The 22444-nt window shown below is 38.7% G+C and overlaps 1 protein-coding gene across 4 annotated transcripts in view; it reads left to right on the forward strand.

Moving 5' to 3' along the window:
* The window catches only part of USP6NL (USP6 N-terminal like), a 113371-nt gene that overhangs the window by 47410 nt on the left and 43517 nt on the right, over positions 1 to 22444 (forward strand). For all 4 annotated transcript variants that reach the window (XM_030959413.1, XM_030959410.1, XM_030959412.1 and 1 more), the window contains 2 exons: positions 5530 to 5603; positions 8007 to 8089. In XM_030959413.1, coding sequence (XP_030815273.1) covers positions 5530 to 5603; positions 8007 to 8089 — 157 coding nt within the window. The remainder of the gene's footprint in view (positions 1 to 5529; positions 5604 to 8006; positions 8090 to 22444) is intronic.

A 22444-nucleotide genomic window follows, 5' to 3' on the forward strand; every position in this document is an offset into this window, starting at 1 on the left:
GAATGGAGCTGTGATAGGGTCTGGAGCACAGGTTCTGTGCAGAGTGACTGAGGGAGCTGGGGGTGTTTATCCTGGAGAAAAGGAGGCTTGAGGGGGAAACTTACTGCTCTCTACAACTCCCTACCAGGAGGGTGTAGCCAGGTGGGTATCAGAAAGCAAGGCAACCCCAATGAGGGGGAGAAAGACAAGGAGGACTCCATCTTATCAGAAAGCTAATTAATTACTTTATTATACTATTTTATTCTATATTATATTACACTATGTTACATTTCATCTAAACTGAATTTGCCAAGCACTCAACTCAACTGCCCTTGTGACTGTGAGCTGACAGTCCCAACACACACACACACTTGGCCCTGATAGGCCAAGGAAACAAAACACCATCACTCTGGGTAAACAGTCTCCATATTGCATTCTACTTTGGCACAAACACGGGCACAGCAAATGAGATAAGAATTGTTTTGATCATTCTTTTCTCTGCTTCTCTCAGGTTCAGAGAATGTGAATCCCACAGATGGGGGGACTGGGCTCTTCTTGCAGTAACAAATGCCAGAATGAGATTAAATGAGTTCAAGATGCGTTGAGGTAGTTTAGATTGGATATTAGGAACAATTTTGTACCCAAAAGGGTTTTTAAGCTCTGGAAAAAGGCTGCCTAGGGAAGTGGTGGAGTCACCATCCCTTGAGGTATTTAAAAGCACTTGGTGCTTGGGGGCATGGTTTAATGGTGGGCTTGGCAGTGATGGGTTAATGGTTGGACTCAATGATCTTAAAAGTCTTTTCCAACCCAAACAAATCTGTGATTCTTCTTAAATTTATGGCACATCTGTAAGAGGCAGTTGATTATACTGCTGCTGATGCATGAGCACTGCAATGTACCTTGTACCTACTGCTCCTTCAGTGTAAGGTACTCACTGAGGCTCTCAGTGGTGCTCATTTCATACTTCCTTCATGAGGTTGTTACCTTTGGCAGGTGAGGTACAGCCTGGTCATTTTTTAGGCTGTTTCAGAGACAACAGCTCCAGTGAGTAGCCACAAACACCTTTCCTATAAATAGTATGACTACTTTTGTAGGGACTAGAGATGTGTGCTCAGTGGATTGCACATGGAGGTCACTTTAAAAAATGCTGTGCCTTATTAGTTTGCAGTTCTGAACAGGATTAGAAGCCATGCAGGATTAGACAAACAATTCAAAATAGAGGTACTTAGTAAACCTTGTAGAGCAGCAGCTTTTCTTTTTGTGGGAAAGACCAGTGTTTTACTGTCTTCTGGCCATTCCTCCCTCAGCAGCAGCTGAGTTCTGCCCGGCTGTGATGAAAGCCAGGTGTAACTATGGGCTCTGTGTTAGTCGCCTCAAGCAGGAGCAGCCAAGCTGCTGCCAGGCTGTCACAGGCTGTTCAGCTCCTTCTTGACTGGAAAAATAAGGGATAGTCCTGCCAGTTCCCCCTCCTTTATTCTGGAAAACTGAGTTACTGCAGGGAGTGCAAGAGGGATCCCCATTGTTTTTAGCTCAGTGATTTACATGAATACAAAATTATGTTGTTGTAAATTTTTTCCCCCACCTTCTCCCTCCCCTCACATTAAAATACATGTTTAATGGATTATAGGGGGTCCTTGGGTCAAGATTCTCAGGTGTCTGTAGGTGACTCCATCCACAGCCACTCTTCATCCACGTGGAACAGAAGAGAGAGATGTCATGAAAGCAAGACTAAAACAGGATTTTTTAATAGTTTCATCAGATCATGAAACCATATCTCTTTCTTGCAACAATCTCTATCCTTGAGAAGTTTCAGTAAAATTTAGGATTTAATTTTTACATTTATGTGTATGCTACAACTTTATTTTTTCTTTACTAGTGTTTATTTTTACTTGGATTTGTTGTTTTGTTGTTAAATGTCACTTATGGCAGTTAGTGTCTTCCACGTAGTTTAGCATTCATTAAGAGAACATAATTTTATATATTTTTAGTTTGCATTCTGTCTTTTACTCCTGAGGAGATTCAGGACACTTGGAAATTTTCACAGTGAGAACAGCCATTGGAATAATCTCTCCAGGGCAGTGGCAGATTCCCCAAGACTGGACACTTCTAAGATTCAGCTGAACTGGGTGTTGGACAGTCTTGTCTAGACTGTGCTTTGGCCAAGGAAGCTTGGACTGGATGGTCCTTGAGGTCCCTTGTACCTGTCCTTCTGTGATTGATGCTGGGCAGGATTTTAGCCATGCTGCTTGTACCTTGTTTAGCAAGCCATTGTTAACAGAATTTACCATCAGGTCATTGCTAATATATTTTCCCATTTTTTAGTTCAAATCAGTCCTCTGTACTAATTAATTGACTATATATTAATGTTGACCTCATTTGAGATGGCATTGTTTCCTGTATAATCTGTAATGCAAACTTTTCATTAGTAAATTTAACCATATTTGTATCATATCTTTAACTGGTTTTACTGAGATAACACTGAACAAAACTGAAGAGACTTTATAGAATACCAGTTATTTGTCTTCAATTTCATAGAGATGCATTCTTGTGCCAAAGAATTTTTCTTGTTCCCATATTTAGCTTTTACTTTATCAGGAATCAATGTGTAATTTCTAAGTTGGAGGTATTTAAATATTTCCTCTTATAAGAAAAATCATGTTTAAAGCTTATCTCCCAAAATAAAAGCTCTTGCCCCCATCTCAAGCTGTTTTCTGGGTTTTCAGTATGGATGGATTAATGGAACATTGAACTATCTCAGTGCAGCTGGAAGGTTAAGATGATTCTGGCAGAAAGCAAAGAGGATTACTTTAAAGGCAATGAATATGATAATTTACACACTAAATGTAATTGAATTGTCATGAGACACAGAACAGGCCAAACTTTGATTCACACATTGCCTGTGCAGAGGAAGGGATGGTAAGCCATGGCCACGTTTTCAGCAAAATCAGGAACTTGCTTTCTGGTGTAGATAGATTTTGGAATTCTTTTAAGCAAAGGTTTAAACTTTGTTCAGCTTACACTGTTATTCTGTCTGTGTTTTTGAAGATCTATGCGTGTCCTTTTGAGCACATTTTAAAATAAAAATAGAAACCATTTTAGTTCTGTTTAAAAAAATGTATCAGCTACATACTATGTCAATGTATTGACTACTGTGTATTACAATATTGTCTGCTTATATTCTTTCACTCTTTCTCAAATCTAATCTCTTCTACTTGGAAATTAATGATAGGACTTTAATCTGTTTATTGAAGGTCAGCAGCAGGTGAGCTTTAAACTTTAAACAAGGGAACTTTTCCCCACAGCTGTCCATTGGAGAAGTGGATATTTGGGTCAATCAGTACTTGAAGTTGCTGAAGGAATGTCAGGTTTCTAAGGAAGTTAAAAGTTTTTAAAATCTCATAATTAGTCTTGTTTAAAGACTTGCTGTAAGCACAGATCTGTTTTACAGAAGGAAGCACAATTTAATTTTGGTTACAATTCCTTTATCTTCTCACTTTGAAAGTAAAACCAGTGTTCATCCACTGCTTTTTGTCAGTGTTGATTTGGTAGCTTTAGTGGACATTGTCAGTTTAGCAACACACTGTGTCAACTAGTAAAGTTCTGATTCTGAACCAGATTGTTGTAACTGTGCTGGGGGAGTGCTGGAGTGCCCTGGCAGTGGTGTGAAGTTGTGTCTGTGCCCCTGGGTGTGACAGGGCTGGGGAGGGGCTCTGGGAGCTGTGTCTTGCTCAGAGCTCACATGGGCAGCCAGGGTAACAGAGCCCTGCAGTGGCTGTAAACTGTGTCAGAGAAAATCAAACCTGAGACCCAATTTCTTTGTGTCTCGAGTCCCTTTTCAGCTTGGGAATAAAGGATCCAGCACCAAAGCACAGGAGGAGCAGTGCCCTGCTTGGACACACCAAAGTCTGAGCAGTATGAAATGATTCTACTCACCCCTTATCTTACAGGGAGGAAATGATTTGTCAGTGTTGTAGCTTAGAGATGTGAAGCTTCCAAATATAGCAGATTCAATTATTTATTTTTTTTTTCTCCCTCAAATAACTGTGTAAATACATGTATGCTGGTTCTGCTGCACACTGGAGAAAATGACAGAGCTCTGTGTATTCTTAATAAACAGGAATAATGTGATTGGCCAGTGATGGTGACAAAGGGGGCCAGGTGAGGTTAACCAAGTGTGACTTCTGGGGGTTATAAATGAAAGCTTTGAAGAAGCAGCCAGACCTTCCCTTAGGGAAGCTTGGACAGGCAGTGCTGTTGTCTAAATGCTGGTGCTGGTGACTGTGGTGGGTCATACTGAGGTTCTCTTAGTTTTTCCCTGGAGAAAGGTGGAGTGAAAACAGGCAGAGACCATGTTAAATCTCTAACAGATGGCTTAAAAGGCCACCTTGGCACAACTTCTTGTCTAAATGTTGAGAAATATGTAGGTAACCTTTATTAAAGAAACACTAGGTTTGAACAAATAACTGTGTTAATGTCATATGATAGAAAACTGTAATATCTGATCTGTTTTTCTATTTCATGGCCCAGATGGTTGGTATGTACAATTCCTGAGTTTCATTATGTTACCATGAACTAGATAGTGAAAAAATCCCACATGCTTAGAGTTATTTTTATAACAATGTTAGATTGAAATATATTTTAAACCTTTTTCAAGCCTTGCTTTATCTGAAGTTCATTGCTTTTTAATAATCAAAAGAATTCAGTGCTTAAATCTTTCACAAACTTATTAATTAAAGCTGATTTACCTCATGGGTTTGATATAATTTTATTTGGGATATTGAAGTGCATTCTGTTGTTGGATATTCAGAATAACAACTTTTCCTTTCTTGGTGCTCTCTGTTCCTGTCCATGTCCTGGAGATGATTTCTCCTCAAGGAACAGGACTGAGCAAAACCTGAACTCCGGTCATGTAGTAAATGCTGCATCTGCAGTGTCCTCATGTCTAGTGCTTACTCACACACTGGTTTTTTGTTTTTGCCTGTCAACCTTCCTGTTGTCACATCCTTACACTTATTCCAGCTCTGAGTTGCCCAAGTTGCAATTCTGACACTGTAATGACATCCTTCCCTGTTTTCTGAGAAATAAGTTGTAGGCTATTTCTAAGAAGCCATGCAGTATTTCTTCAGTATTCCAAGATCTCTGCAAATCCTGTAATTACTTCACAATTTTGTTTGAAGCCAATAGTGAATGTTTCAGCTTTCTTTGACTATTGGAATGTTTGTGGAATTGCCAGTTAGTGGCCTTTAGTACTTTCTTCAGTCTTTCAGTTAGTGGGTTGTGCGGAATTATTTCATTACAGTATTTCATATCTACATTGGTGGAAAATTAGAAATATTCTAAACTTAGCAATGAAGATACTGCGCAGAAACTGTACTTTGCTTTGAGCAGTATTCAGGACATACCCCAAGGTCATATTTTGCTTTGACACAATAGTTTTGGCATTTCTCCATTGAAGTAGTCTCCCTGAAGTTGGTTTTTCCAAGTATTTGGCTGCAGTTCTTTTTTCACAAGGGAGAAAATCTGAACAACATGATTTTAATTCCTCTACAGGTGCAGATGCTGAGCAGGATGCTGCTATCAAACTTGCCCAGGAACGAGCAGAGATAGTTGCCAAGTATGACAGAGTAAGTGAACTTTTTAGTAATTTAAAAGACATTTTATAATGAATCTTCATAATATATCTGTTTAAAAAGTGAATCATGATTCCAGCTAGCTGTTGTTTAAAATACTCTGTTGAGTACTAATCTGGTGTTTAATGATACACTGGCCTCTGGGTGAATTAAACTCTCTCTCCATGGGGATATTCTGGATAATGACTCAACTCGTTTTTCAGGTGCATAGCAAGTTACTTTGGGACTATTTCAGGGAGTGTATTGTATTAGAAGTAATGAAAGTGGGGTGTTTGAGGATGCTCAGTGTATCTGTGAGATCAGAAGGACTCTCATTTTACTTTTTATTTATTTAATCTTTTGTTATGGTAGTACAAACACCGAAATCATAGCAGAAAAAGTAAAAGATGAGTGAGCTGTCTTGTTTCTCATCTTGTTTTGGGGAGCTAAAGAAATACCTGGTCATACCATGTTTGTTCTTTGCCCCCTTGTCAGGAAAAGCCTGGCACAGACTGTGCCCAGAATGCTTACATAGTAGTCAGGTATTTTTGTAACACTTACGGACTTTTTAAGTGTCGCGGGAGTACAGAGCAGTAGCCTTGTTTGTAGAGTTCATGAAGTGTTTTATGTGCCAGACTTACTGGTGGTTTGCACAGAGTGCAGTAAATGAGTGGCTCACCTTGGACTGAGGAAAAACCTGCTTGTGTGTGGCAGGCTGACACCAGCTGCTCCTCAAAGCTGCTCAGTCACTGCCACCTCAGCTGGGCAAGGGAGAGAAAATATAACAAAAGGCTCATGAGCTGGGATAAAGGCAGGGACAGATCCTTCACCAATGACTGTCATGGGCAAAGCAGATCTGAGTTGAGGAAATCTGTTTAATTTATTACCAATCAAATCAGAGTAGGACAATAATAAAATAAACACTGGATCAAAAACATTTTCTCCCCACCCCTCCCTTCTTCCTGGGCTTAGTTTTGCTCTCAATTTTCTCTGCCTCCTCCACCTGAGCAGTGCAGGAGGATGGGGAATGGGGGCTGTGGTCAGTTCATCCCACGTTGTTTCTGTGACTCCTTCTGTGGTGGTGTTCACAGGGGTCCCAGGATGAGGGAAGAGATGAGAATGTTGACTCCATGTTTCAGAAGGCTTGATTTATTATTTTATGATATATATTACATAAAAACTATAATAAAAGAATAGAAGAAAGGATTTCATCAGAAGGCTAGCAAGAATAGAATAGGAATGATAACAAAGGCTTGTGATGGACTGAGACAGTCCGAGCCAGCTGACTGTGACTGGCCATTAATTAGAAACAACCACATGAGACCAATCACAGATCCACCTGCTGCATTCCACAGCAGCAGATAATCATTGTTTACATTTTGTTTCTGAGGCCTCTCAGCTTCTCAGGAGAAAAAATCCTAAGGAAAGGATTTTTAATAAAATGTGTCTATGACATCCTTCCTCCTTGAGGGTTTGACTCCTTAAACTCTTCCCTTTCTCCAGTGGGGATATCCTTCCCATAGGCTGAAGTTCTCCATGAACTCTTCAGGATGGGTCTTTCCCATGGGCTGCTCCAGCACTGGTCCCTCCATCAGGGTCAGTCCTTCAGGCACAGGAGCTCCAGCATGGGTCCCCCATGGAGTCACAAGTCCTGCCACCAAACCTGCTGCAGTGTGACCTGGGCCATGGCCAGTGGCAGGTCCATATTGAGCTGGCTTTGTCTCTGTTGGATGTGCAGGAGGCTTCCAGAAGCTTCTCAAGAAACTACCCCTGAAGCCCCCTGCTACTAAAACCAGGCCACACAAATCCAACTGACTTTGTGTTCTGAGTGGTGGCCTGATTTCATAGCAGTAACCTGTGCATAGCCCACACCAGAAGCGGGTAGAGCTGAAATGTAGTTAAACTTCTGCAAGCCTGCTGCAAGATTGCCAGTTAGAGAGCAGGAATGGGACATGCATGAATGCATAATTGAGGGGAAACTCAGTGCTGCATTGTTTGACAGCTGCTGCAAGACAGCATGGACTGTCTGCAAGATGTGCTCTTGCAGGTGGTTGTTCAGGAAAGATGGACTTGGGAAATGAGTGGAGGGCACTCTGGGGAACTTGATGGATTATTGTGGAGTTTAACAACAGGTGTGGGATTACTATGACTCTGATTGAAATATATTTTGTGTACAGCAGTGACCAAGAGAGATTTCCTATGATGAAAATACTGTTTGTCAGGTCTGGGATAGGTGTTCTGCTCTTTCTTCTTGGTTGGTTAGGACTGGTGTTCTCCTCCTCCTCCTCTAGCCTCCTGCCACCATGTCCCAAAGTGTCCCAAAGGTTGTGCTTTCAGTGGTTGAATGCTCCCTTATGTGTCTTTATTTATTGTGTCACAGAACATAATTTGGCTTTTTGGTTTTTCCTTTCCCCTTAGGGACGTGAGGGTGCTCAGATTGAACCGTGGGAAGATGCTGACTACCATCTTTACAAAGTCACAGATAGATTTGGCTTTCTACAGTAAGTAGCAAGCTTGTAAAGAAAATAAGATTAAAAGTTTGCCACTATGAATATTCAGGCTCTTTATTGCATTACCTATTTGGTGAAAGTATTATTATGCCTTTAATAGATATTTTGGAAACTGCTGTGTGTTACTGCTGGCTAATCTTTCACTGTGTTTTCAATTCAGTTTCTATCTGGGTTTTTATTTCTGTAACTTGATCTTGCATAGAGAGTGAAATGTTTTAAAATATTTTATTGGGGAATGAAAATTGATAGTCTACAAAAAACATATTCCAAGATGAATTGCAGATAAATTTTGGTTGTGAATAACTTAGTTGGATGTAAACAAACTTGAAGTTCTTGGAAGAACTTATAAAAATTCTGTTAAATGTTTAATTTTAAAAAGGTCCCAATACATTAAGGTTACTCAATGGTTGTATATGAGCAAAAGTGTATCTCAGTCCATAAAAGATTAGTAAATTTTGGCTTCATATATTTTTTAACCTTACTGAAATCTCTGCTGATTTGGGACCTAATATTGAATCAACTTTAACTCAGAAAATGCCAGAGGCCATATGCAGTTCCCCTACAGGTGACTCCTTTGTAACATAATCTGTTATTTCCTGGCAAATAGAAGATTAGAGTATTACATTGTATTAGGGTTTTTGTGGTTGGCAGATGTAAATATCCAGCTTGCAGAAACTGAACACGAGCTGATTTGCTACTTCTGATGATATTAGGACTCTCTGAGGTTCTTGGTGTTGGGCATTTTTGTTTGAATACATGAAATGCAGTTCAAATCCAGAAAAATCAGTGATAGTGGAAAACTTAGTAATACGTATGTAATTCATAGTATTGGGAAAAGGGATGTTTATGTTCTGTTTTTTGGGGGACTTTTTTTCCTTTCTTCTTTCCTTTTTGCACTATTACTGTTTTTACAAGCTGTCAGTTAAAAGTCATCTTTACCTGCAGACTGCTTGTGCTTCACTGGGGTGAGTTAATTTGCTGTGTGACATTCAGAGAGATGTGTTTCACACAAAGGGGTCCTTGTGTTGGGAAAGCCCAGCTGCAGCACCACGTGCCTGCAGTTGTAGCATTCCTAATGGAGAAAGGATGGCAGAGTTATTTCATTTCTGGGCCAGAGGTAATGGAAGCCACTGCAGGGTTCACCTCTGACTTTGGTATCCTTGTGAACTCCTCAATTTTTCTTGTTACTTGTATTGTGATACTTCCATTTTTATGTGTTAGGTGTAGAAGATTGTTCCTCAAGTCCTCTCCACTTGCTGCTGCTGTTCAGTCATTACCCCAGGTGTTCCTCTTCTCCAGGAACATCTTTACTCACCAACACAGAATTAATTCTCTATATAGTCAGCTTCAAGGGCTGAAAGCTGAAAGATTTAAATTACATAAAGACTGCAAGGTTAACAGTGTATGCAGATAATCTCTTCACTAATTGTGCCTATTTGTAGCTTATCCATGTCTTGTTACAGGACAGATTTCACCAGGGAGTGCTCTCAAGGCTGCTTTGTGATTGCTTGAGAGAAATTCAATGTGTTGAAAATAATGTTTTTATTTTCCCAAGAAGAAAAATTTCTCCTAATAGAAGAAATATAATTAGGATAAACAAATCAACTGTTTGTCCCTGAAATGACAATTTATATTGCACTATAGATTTTAACCTATGGTCTGGGTCATATGTGCTGTCATAGTGGGCCTGCTGTGACAGAAAGAAACTCCTGTTCTATGAGAGTTTGAAATGCAGCAGGATGTACCAAAAACCTGAAAAGTTTGTCATCCCTGAGAGCCAAATTCCCTACAATCTCTCAGGTGTTTGCAGTGTAAATTAGCAGACAGGCTGATGCACACTGAAAACAAAATCTGGGGCAGTACCAAACTTAGTGTCCCTTGTTGAAGTCTACAGGGATTTGTAATCTTGTTTATATTGACATCTTAAAATACTAAGAGAGGTGTCTTTTGTGTCAGGAGGGTGCTGGGTGTGAGGAACCTGATACAAAATTAGGGCTTGTTTTCTCAAGTACAATAGGCTTTGATTACTATCAGTGGTTTTCTATTTTTCCTTGTCTGTGTCCTGTTTGCAGCTTTCCTTGGCTCTGTGAAGGGGCCATTCAAAGTTCAGCTGGTTGCTGATAGGGCAGAAAAGATAATTTTGAGGGAATGAAGCTCTCAGGCTGCATGTGTAACTTGCCACTGGGTAGAATATGGGAGAATGTAAAGGCTGGAGACATTTCAAGAGAAATTTTGGTCTAGGTCTGCAGTTCTTCTGGTGTCCCAGTGTCCTTATTTGTGTGTTAAACTGGGAATTTGTAGACTTGAGGGACCTGAAGACTTAATGTTCTGTTGTCTTATTGCCATACCAGTAGAAGTGCACTCAGGTTTTCCTCAAAGAGGACTGAGAGGGAAAGTGCCTTTTTATTTACCAGTGGAGAAATTGGATTATGATTAGAAACAGATACAACATTTCCCTCCAAGTAAAATATGTCACTTTAACCTATTTATAAGACCCTCAGCTGGGGTATCTGGCATCTTTGGTCAGTTCTAAGTGATGTAGTATTTACTGTTTACAAGACTTAGGTCCATCTTTACCCAATATTGTCCTAAATTTTTAGTAGCTGCTGCCTTCAGAACACAATTTAATTTGTTTGCTGCAGTACTTTATTTTGCAGTTCTGCAAATCAGTGTGAATGTTGTAGTTAATGTCGGATATTAAAAAGAAAGTGGTGCGGACAGGTTATTAATATTGCTATTTAAAACAAAAAAAATATAGCTGAGTTAATACTTAATGAATTTAGGGAACAAGAAAGTGTATTCAGTGAGAAGTAGCAGAGCATTATAATAATGAGCCTTATTTGAAATGAATAAAGGGAAGTTTTAGAGGGAAGTTGGATGTAGGAAGAAGGTTTCCAGCAAAGCTAAGCTGTGAAATAACCTGTGGGGAGCCCAAGGGGACTGTCTCTTGAGATGCTTAACAGCAGAGTGTGCAAAACAAAATGCAGCTAGGAGGAGTTTGTTCAGTGGCACTGACTAAATTGTAGCAGTTATGAGCTACTCTGCTGCAAACATAAACTGTACAGTAGAGGCACGCAGGAACCAGGAAGAGTGAAGCTCTCATTATTAGCTAAATTGGAGAAAACTTGGCCTTTGCCAGCTACTGTTGTTGCAGGGCTATAGGGAAGTGGTGGCTTGTGGTTTATTTAAGCCATGGGGTGTTGCAGGCAAACCAGACTCATTCTCCAGACTTGGAGAATTTCTCATAATTTACTGCCAGGTAACATGACATCCTGACTGCTGACTTGGATGCTGGCTAGGAACACTCCCAGCCATACCCCTGTATCAGGCACCTGGAGGAAACACCTGTCTCCCCTCTGCCTTCAGGACAAACTTCCCTTGCTTTTTGCCCTGGGTCAGCCTTGGATCACCCCAGTTCCTTTGGTGAGGTGGCAGGCACTGCAGGAGCTTCTGCACATTATGACTTCTTTCTGCTGCTCCTGGTTTCTTACTTATTTTCTCCTCCTGCTCCTTGTGTCTTACAGGTCTTCCCCCACCCTGACATGGTGTTCCTCCCACTCCAGCTGTGTTCTCAACATCCCCTTCCATGAGTCTCTTCTCTCTTTCCAATTAATATTGTTCTTATTAATTAATACAGATATACATGGTACACATGGTATACATGTCACTTGACATACATGTTATACATGGACCAGTATATTAAATTAATACATCAATTAAATAAATATTCATATAACATGGAATAGCCTATTAAAAAACCCAAAACTATTAACTTCTGTAATGTTTCTTTCAGAGAATCCCATGTCTGTGTTGTCTTAGTCATGACCATGAGAATTGACAGAGCAGACCAGTTATTTTATACAAGCCCAATGTGGTTACCAATAAACCTAAAAATATTTTTAAAAAAGGCAGCAATATCTCTTTCCAGAAAAGCCTCAGGCATGGTCCTTATTCAGTGCAATTTGTTTTCCAGTAAAAGTCCTGCTGCTGATTCCACGTGACAGTGCAGGACTGCTGAGCAGTCAGGCTGATGTGAAAAGTGCCATTCAATTTTAAAATGAGCATTTTTCCCTCTGAAGTCCAGCACCAGTGTCTGTATATACAGTGTGCCAGTGTTTTGATAAGATGGGATGGTTTTTTTCTAGAAGTGCAGGAGCTGGAGGCTTTGAGCTGAGCCTGCAGCTGATGGAAGCCCAGCAGCCCCTCTCTGGGGACTCCCACAGGGCTCAGAGAAGGCTTAGCCTGTAATAGATGATTCTGCAATCAAGTATTTTAGGAATGGGAGAAATGCCTAAGATCTCTTCACAGATAGTCATAACAAAAACTGTTTAAGCTGATTTTGGAAATGAAAAAGGCGGAATGTGTTTGGTATTCATAAAAAATCAGGGGTTTGTTTGCTCAATTTTTCATTTTTCCTTTTTTTCCCCCTTGTTGGGTATGTTGTATCTTTTTGGTCAGTATTGTATGAATGTTGACCCTGCACCCCCCAAAAAAGCAGTTCCTCTCTATCCTATCTTGAAACCTGGCTAAGTTTTAAATTAAATGTCCTCAGTATTTTCAGTGTGGGCTGTTCCTTCACCAACCCTTTTCTTTACCTTGTAGATAACTTCTATTTGCATTTTTTCTATCAGCAGTCATTGATAAGGGAGTAAATTCAGGGAAGAAGAAAACCTGGAGGAGTTTCTGAGTGTCTTGAAGCTCATAGCAGGCATTCCAGCAATGCCTCAGGATCTGGGAATTCCCCCTTCCCCCTCCTGGAATTATTTAGTTGATTTGGTGCTACTTTGGAATGGTTAAAAAAGCTACTAAAATAAATACCTTATTCCTTGGTGATAACAAGTTCCCTACTACAACTAGGAATGTTTTAAAGGGTATTTTATTTCTTTAAACTGACAGTGTATGTAAGGTCTATATTGATTTGTCTATTTAGAAGTGACAATTTTTTGAGTTATTTTTATACCTAAAAATTATTGGAGGTCTTAAGACAGTAAAAGAAAGCAAGAAATTCAAATGACAGTGTTTTTATAAGTAAATAAGAATTTAAACTTTAACTGACTGTTTTTGAAGCACATACATTCATGAATATATCCTTGAATATATCCATTAATATATCACATATATATTCATGAATATATCCTTGTATTTATTTTTGTGTTTATTATTTGTGTTTTGTACTTGTATTTTATTTTGTATTCATTAAACTCTCCAGTCAAGTACAAGGACAAAATAACTTGATTCCCTGCCCCACATAATGTTTAGGTTGAATGGTCACAAGAGCATTGGCTGATTGAAGTTTGCAAAACAGCCCAAACTTTGTCCGTGATCCTGAAGTAGGGGAGAAGCTGAGAACAGCATTTTGCAACTGTAAAGGTCAACACCAGTTTAAAGAGCTGATCCTCTTTGGGCCCTTTCAACACCAGGCCAAAAGTCAGAGCAGGATAAGCCAAATGGCCTCGGTGTCTTCCTAGAATGGCACAGAAAGCTAAAATTTGGGCAAATCTGAGCAGCATCACCAACATAGCCCTGGTCAATGTACTCCAGGTCCTGAGGGGGTTTGTTCTGAAATTTGTAAAGCATTGCGCAGCATCCCTCTGAAGAAGAAACATCAGCCAGGTTCATTTGTTTTGGTACCTGTTGGAACTACAGATTTCAGTCTTTCAATCATTTGGGGATCAAGCAAAAATATTTTTAAAAAATAAAAATGTCCCACACTTTTTATTTTTAGCTGTAAATTAGAATTTATATTATCTGGTCTTTTAAAGCATCCTTGTGTGTTTATATTCTTGATGATTCTTTTATATTTCTCTCTCTGTATATCACCCAGCTGAGAAGGAGGTGTTCTGTTTTCTTTTACAAGAACACTGGTCAAGACCACAGTTTTGCTTTTTTAAGTAAAATAAAAAAAATATTCGTTTTTGGAATTTGGAGCAGATACAGCTCAAATCCAAATTTTACTACTCCTCATTGGGACATACAGATTCTGATCTAAATACTTGTGGGAAATAGTAAAGCTAAGAAGATTTTCAGAAAGTAGAAAGTGTTTTAGTGTAGAAAGTGCTTTAAGTGTTCATTAATAAATTAATAGTTATGAAATAGAAATAACAGAAGAAACTGCCATTTCCTTACTGCAACTTACCAAAAACTTTCTTCTTCCCATTGTTCCCTGATGAATGCCAGCAACAGAATTGTTCTGGTAACTTTTGGTGATGAGCTGTGAAAATCATAGCAGACATGACATCATTCAAAAAATTGAAGAGTACTTTTATTTCTTCAGTCTGTACCATATCAGTTCTTTGCAGACCTTGCTATTATCAAAGTTTGTGTTAACTTATATTAATACTTGTTATCTTATAGCAATAACTTACATTGTCACAATTTGTGGTCTGATTTGGGTGATTCACTTTACACATGTTTTTCCTTTTACTACCTGCTCAGTAAATGGGAAATATTTAGTGTGGCAGATGCTGTTATGGTGGTAAGTATTCCAGGATCAGCATGGTGAGACTGGGCAGATTGGAGCTTTATTTTGCAAGGTTGTTCAAGTGGGTTTTTATCCCCTGGAGACTAAGGAGTGGTATAGTAGAAGTACTAGTGGTAGAAAATACAGATGTGGTCTGCCCCTCACCGCATTCATGAGGCTCTCTCCAAAATTTGGGTTAGATTCTTGTGTTACTCTTACAGTAGCTCGGTGCTGATTCTGCTGGAATTGTACTAATTCACAGCAGCTGAGAATGTGACTCATATCCTTATTCTTTATCCCATGAGCCTGTTGAAGCAGAGAACATGCTTTGAGAATAGTTTGCTAATGATGGAGATTATCACATTGCCAGTGGCACTTTTCAAATAGCAGAATTCATTCTTTCTTTTGCTGACATGAGACCTACCTGCTCTTTTCCATCAAACTTCACTCTTTAGAAAACATAGTGCATTTTTATTAGCTCCAGTGCATTCCTACAGCATGCTCCAAAAATGAGTTAGGGGAGCAGAGAAACTGAGAGCTCAGTCAAGGATTGAGATACTCCATTAAATGTCTCCAAATGAAACTATTGATTTTTTTTCCCTCCAGTATTAATATTTTACCCTGAACTTTTTGATAGAGAGCAATATGATGAGCAACCAGTTATCCCCTCATGGATTCTATTTCTTGGTAATTTGTATGTAGCCTTGCTGGAAAACAGTCCTTGTCTCTGAAGTATTCTGTGTGCATTCCTTAGTGTTTTCTCCTGTGTGCCTGTTGAACCACATGGCCAAGAGCAATAATTCTTGCACAGCTCTCCCTGCTGATTTGGCTGGGTACGTGAGTGAATTCTCTCCAGATAAGAGCTGTGAGGACAGATCTCTGAGGGTTCTTGGCAGCAAAAGAAGTTATGCTGAGATTTTGGGTAATAGAAAGAAAGAAGCATGGTTGATGTAATTTGGTAATAATCAAGTGGCATTCAAAAAAAGAAAAACAGGGATTTTATATAATGTAATTTCCATGTTTTGGTAGGAAAGTCCTGGAATCAGGGTTGGAAGAGACAAGCAGTAAACCCAGCACCATCACTGTAACCCCATAACCACTAAACCATATCACCAGATCCAGAAGCCTCTTAAACCCCTCCAGGGATGGTGACTCCATCACCTCCCTGAGCAACCTGTTACAATGCCTGACCACCCTAAAAGTGAATTTTTTTTCCTAATATCTAATCTAATCTTCTCTGCTTCAGTTTAAGGCCATTTCCTTTTAAGGCCATGAAATCTGCACATCAGAGTTCAAGGAAAGAGTTCCAAGGAGAAGAGTTGCAGAGTTACTGTTCACAGTGACATGGAGCCACAATTCTTAATTTTCTAGGCACTGTAAATATTGCCAAACATGTTAAGTGATGTGGCAATGTGCTGAAATAGCAATTAAACATTTATTCTTAACAGTGCAATTATAAATGTCAGTCTTTCTGCGTTTTATTTATGCTGGTCATTCAGCAGGGACTTGCTGTCATTTTCTTCTTCTCAGCTTTGTGACACAGGGTCAGACCCTCTTGTCAGGAGAGTGGCTAAACTCTTCCCTCCCTTGGGAAGAAGTGTGCCAAGCTCAGCCTCTTTCAGCTGCCAAAGTCAAATCTTTATTTAAAAAAAAAGTTCAGATCTCTCTTATTACAGAAAAGTTCTGTTTCTCTTCTTTTTCCTAAGTATACAAATATGTCTCATTTTGACTGTCTAGAATTTTTCATGAGGCATTATAAAGATTTACCATGGGAACTCTGCTGAATTCTCTTCTCTCCATTGGAATCTTGTATTATGTGCCATGGATTCTGCCTTCTAATATGTGATACACTTGCCTTGACTGATTTTGCTGTAGAATATTCATTGCTAATCATATTGAGGAGCTGCTGTTAAAAAACCCCCACAAATTTTAGCTCTATTTAACATTCTTTCCTTTTTTCCTAATATATCCTGAGGATATGATCTTTATTTTTGGAGAGAAGTGGTAGTTTTCTTGGGTTGGTTATTGAGATTCAAAATGTCTTTTTTTTTAGGTCCATCTTCCTAGCATTAGACAAATCCTTTCTTTTTTTATTTTTTCTCTCTTTGTATGCTTTCAAGGGGAACTGCTTTTACAATATTTTAATTGAATTTCTGTATGACAAAACCTGTTTTGAAAACACAGAAAACACATGATTTATCAGTTAGGAATTCCTGATAAGTTGAAGTGAATCCTTGCTTACTATGCAGTTGTGCAGCGGTGAGGCTGGTTCAGGATAAATAGGTAATTTTATTTAAACATCCTTCACAGTGGAAGAGTACATTGGAGCTGCTGTGAAATTTGCTTAGTTCTGTCCATTCTGACTGAGTTTACAGCTCTCCTTCCATGATGAAAGTGAACACAGCTCTCTAAATTTATCTGCACTCTTGGTGGTGGTTGTGTTGTATTTTTGCATGCATGCATTTGAGCTTGTGTCCAAAAGCATGAGCTGTCTGTGGCAGTTTGCAGTATTTGCTTCCTTAAAGTGAGGTCTTATTTTTGCAAGAGCGTGTGGTCAGAAGTGTTGCTTTAGAAGGTGTTTTGGTTCCTACAAGGAAGTCTTCAGTGCCTTTGTTGTTCACTTTTTCTCACACTTGCTGTTTTAACAAGTGTTCTTTGTCAGCCTGATGGGGAATAGTGATTGTTTATTCAAAGCTGTTCCATGAAAATTGTCCAAACCAGATGTAGCAAAGGGAGAGGAACCAGAACGTCTCTCTGGTGGTCACCTGTGAGCTTTGCAATTGCATATATTTGCACATCACCTGTGTATGTAGTGGTAGGACTTCACCAGAAGGAGGAAGTGCCTAGAAGTTACTTGTCTAGAAGTTACCAATGAATTTTTCTGTGACTTGGACTGTGCATTTAATTTCTTTTGCAACAGTATTTAAGATGTTCTTCTCTTTAGTTTTTTTGTCTTCCCTTTCCCCTTGTGTTATTGTGATGATCTAGTGTGTGGTTCTTCTCTCACTTTCATTTCATGCATGGTCATCCTGTGGAAGGAGGAAATGTTCTGTTGTTATTTGCTGTAATTCAGAATGGTCTTTTTTTCTTTCCTAAATCTGTGTCACAGTGTTACCCCTTTCTTTAGCTTAGCTTTATTCTAAGCTTATTCTTAGGACTAGAGTTGAAATTTGAATTTTAAATCCATTCTTTCCGCTGAGTTAGTCCAGGCTGTCACTTCAGCAATCCCTTGCAGATATAGAAGGAAATGAGGTGAATGCAATCCTGCAGATTTGATGGTAAACACAAAAATGAGCTGCAGGATAATTCTGCCAACTAAGGACAAATAATGTGTTTTTTTTTTTTTAACAGCTGCTGCTGCTTGATTTCAGTAAAAGATCATCCAGTGTGTACTAGGAATTCATAAAGTACTTCCTTGTATGAAAAGAGCTATTAGGTAGCAGAACCGAAAAAAAAAGATTGACTATGTTAATATGGTTTAATTTATACAACATTCATAAAGAGATATGCAATGGCTTTGAGTTACTGCTTAAGCTCTAAAACATAAGTAGGTAGCATAATCATTATTACCTCATTTATTTCCTACTAAATTTAGCATTTCCAGAAGATGAAAGTAGCTGAATGTAGGGCATGGCCAGAGTGTGTTTCACTGGCACAGCTTGTAAAGGATGCTAAAAGGGGGACAGTTTTTAGAAGTGCAAAGTTGCTCCTTCTCTTGACCCGATGAAGGACCCACCAGAATGGAATTTGAACCACTGAAGTTTATTTCCTCAAAGAAGCAAGTGTAGGTACAGAATGCTTTGAACTTCAGCAGTGAGCAAGTAGCTATTGCTGGAGCAATACCATCTTAGGTAATTTATGTTTAAATGTGCTTTGCATGGGACATGAATTTTAATGCAGATGAAGCTGCCAACATGCAAACCGTGGATCGCTGTTAATTTATGGTGTAAGTGATCTGCACAGGAAGGAACCTTTGAGCAGTACTTCAAAACAGGAGCTGTGTGTTTAAGGAGAAAGTCCTAGGTGTTTTAGACATTTATCAAATGTAAATTAGAAGCAAGGCATTCTCTTTCATTTGCCTTTTAGACTCTTGGGAATTTTAAGGTAGCTTAGGCTAATTTTTATCTTTCTATAAAAACTTGATTCTGAGAAGACATTTTTAACCTCAGTGTTCATTTATGTGCAATTAAAGTGACATCAAAAATGACTAGAAATGCTGATGTGCTCACTTCAGCAGATTATAAATTTTCTCAAAGGTGTTCTGATTCCATGTTGGGGAAACTTTCAAGTTTTCATATAGAACACATCTTTCCACTAAAAACAGAGGACAGCACATATTTTTAGCATTTGTCAGTGAAACACACAATTCTATGTTTTTTGCTATGAATTTCGTGATAATTTTTCATATTGGCAATAAAAACTTAACAGCAAAGTCATCTTCTTTCAAGCAGCCAAGTACTTTACTAAAAAGTCACCATTTTGAGATTTAGTTGAATTTGATAAAACTTGAATTTTATTTTGTCTAATCTCTTACAGTTCACATTGCTTGAGACTTTCTGGACAGGAGCTACATGTTCATGGCACTGGGCTGTGCAAATTGGCAGCAACATCCACAAAATCCACAAATAATAATTGCAAATAAAACCTAGTCACAAAATCACATGTGGTCCAACCTTTTGCCAGCATTAAATTCTTTCTTGCAGCATGTTTCCTGATAATTATATTGTGGAATGTCACACTGGCTTATCCCATATGTTAATTAATTGCTTTGGCTTGCTTATGAATTTTAACAAAACTTCTGAAAGCTGTTTTTTAATCTGCTGTAGTCACTACCCCCATACTGTGCAGAGGTTGTTCAGTGAAAATTCCAAGTGGATGATTACAGTAGCAGAGCTCCAATTATTTTGAGAGACAGACTCAATCAAAATTGTGAGTTTGTAAGTACATTGTGAGATAGAAAGAGGGAAGTGAGCCATAGAATTTTCTGTGAAAAACAACAGCTTTCTTACCTTCTCCTTAATATTTCCAGAAATCTTTTCCATATATTATTGATTTTGAAAATAACACATTTGCTTTAATTTCCTTTGAAAAGCTGGAAGATTAAAGCAGTATTCATAGTCAGGATTCCTCTGCAAATTACCTTGAAGGTGATTGTGTTGCCAAGCCCTGTTGTACATATCCATAATAGCCCATATTGCCCTGACAGCTTTATGTGCCATGCATCAGACACTGAGGGGGAGCCAGACCTAATAGAACACCTTGTTAGTGTGTTTATTGCTGTACAATTGGTTTCCCAGTGTGAATATACTCATTTTTTTGTGTCTAGTAAAGCCATAGACTCCTCCAACTCACTCCTGACAAATCACACAATTTAAAACTGTACCTATTGGGGAAGATTTACTTTTTCCTAATGTATCTGGATGCTGTAATGGTGCAAGTTGTTACTTCAGCAATCTGAGTTTCATATTGTACAGCAAGACTACTCCATTTGTACTGAAGCTCATTGTGTTCAGACACCTGTCAAGTGAATTCTTCCCTTCTCATGCCTTACCTGTGTATGATCACTCTTACAAATTCATTTCACAACACTTTTGGTTTTGCGTTTTATACCTTACTGATGTTTTTGTGGATCTTTCCTCACAAATTTATTGATCATGAAGGTTTCAAAATGATACAAATGACTGTTTTGAATTTTTTTAAAAATACTTCCTTCAAAATATGTCTCCTGGATAATAGCAAGTATGTTTTCCTCATGGATTTAGACACTTAAAGTGTGTCACAAATGACAAGCTGAATGCACAGCATTTGTTTCTTCATGATTAACTCAATGAGACCACGAAGATCAGTGTTCTGCAAGAAACTTCTCCCAAATTATATTGCAAATATGACACCAAATATGATTTTGAAATACTTTTCATTTAAAATGAAACTCTGTGCAGTGCTACAAGGTGATGCTCTTGCACTTAGAGGAGAGCATGAGAAAATAATTGAGTAATAGTTTGAGAAAACCTTTTGCATAGGTACTGCTTTGCAGGCTTTGTGAAGATGAAACCTTTTTAATGTCTGTGTTACATTGGGTTCAGTAATATAGAAATATTGAATGTAATTGACTTTTTCGTTAGATGACTTGTGTGTATCACAGTTATTCCCACAAATATTTCATGATAACAAGCCCCAAAGTTCTTCACAGTGCCCTGGTCAGTTCTGAAATAGAAATTGAGAAATAAAAATATAACATACCAAAAGATTTTGAACATTACAGTTCTTCAGGTATTTTTGGTCGTATTTTTGTCGTATTTTTGGTCTTACTGTGGTCAATTTTCCCAATTTTTTTTTCCCCCAATGAAAATTTTGTTGTTAGACCTTGTCCAACTTGTAACTGTGAAGTAATGAACTGATCCTCTGGAATTTGGAGTTCTGGGGTGACTGGTGTACCAGGGTTGATTATTGCACTAAATATCTTCCATCCTCAGCTGAAGCAGCAAAGGACAGAGGAGGCTTTACATTTCTTAAACTTAAGCCAAGCCAGAAACAGGAAAATGCTGTGATTTGAGTCAGCAGGGAACATACTTGGGATTCAAATACAAATGTAGGAAAAGAATAAATCTGTTGAGTGTGTAATATAAGAAAGTCTTTCCTTGTGTTTGTATTGAACGAATACATCAAAGTGTTCTTTAAAGATTACTGATTTAAACAGCAGCAGTGGGTAGGGGACTGTAAGCTTGTTAAGTCTTAGATTTTTCAATTTATTTCAACTACCACTGTTGCTCAAGGAGGCTAATTACAACACATGCTGTAATGGTCAAAACCATAGATCTGCATATTTAATGTTCTGAAGTGACGGATGATCATGCATTTGACATCATTTTTTATTAGAGTTTTCTTGAAACATTCATGAAAACCTATGTTAGCCAGTGTGGTGGATTTAAAGATGTAAGATCCATTCATCTCTTACAACATAATTAAAAAAAGGTACTTTCAATGAGGTTTAGTAAATGAAGGCTTGTCTTTGACCTTAGAGACCTCAGCAGAAGGTGGAAGTAGTCCAGACTGAAAGATGGGAGGGTGGCTTTGGGCTGGTGCTGCAGATCAGCATCAGTGAGGACCATGGGTAGAGATCCTGAGTTCCAGTGAGACCTTGGAATCCAGTATTTACTTGGAATCCAGTGTTTACTTTCTTCCAGTGAGACATCTTTGAGGAACCTTGTAGTAGTAGGGTGCCCATCAGGCACCTCACTGGAGTTGGGATTTGATCTTGCAGTGTTTTGCAGCTCCCAGACCTGGAGAGGAGATTTTCAGCTCTTTTTTTTAGTGCTGTGGCTGCAGAACTGCTTGGCAGTGACAGGCAGAGCCCCGAGCTGCTGTTGGGGTCCTTGTGGCTGCAGTTGGGAGCTCGTCTTCATAGACCAGGTGTAGTGATTGTTAATTCCTGGCTCATTCAACAGCTGACTTTACCTATTCAGATTTTATTTAGTGAGGACAGCAGAGTGTAAAGATCTCATTTCTGCTAAGTGAGACCTTATTTTCATGACTTCTGTTAAAAGTATCCCTGTGACTCCTCTCTTGGATATCCTGGATTGTATAGTTCCAAGCTAATTATGTTAATCAATTCTGTTCTCTCTGGATCCCCTAAATGAATATTACTTCAGCTATTAAAGAAAAAGTCATCTTAGGGCAGGATATAGCTATATTATGTTAATGCTGTTCAGTATTTCCCTTTACTATTTGGTGAAATATGCAGATAAAAACCATGGAGAAATGCAAGTTTAAACAGACTGGGAATGGTTGGAGAAGATTCATTTTTAAAAGAAATAATTAAGGTGTAACAATATTAGATTGCTTGGCTGGGGAAGGAAGGGAAAGATGCATCATTATAAAGGAAAAAG

This window comes from Camarhynchus parvulus, chromosome 1A, assembly GCF_901933205.1.
Source record: "Camarhynchus parvulus chromosome 1A, STF_HiC, whole genome shotgun sequence".
In the NCBI taxonomy this organism is placed as follows: domain Eukaryota; kingdom Metazoa; phylum Chordata; class Aves; order Passeriformes; family Thraupidae; genus Camarhynchus; species Camarhynchus parvulus.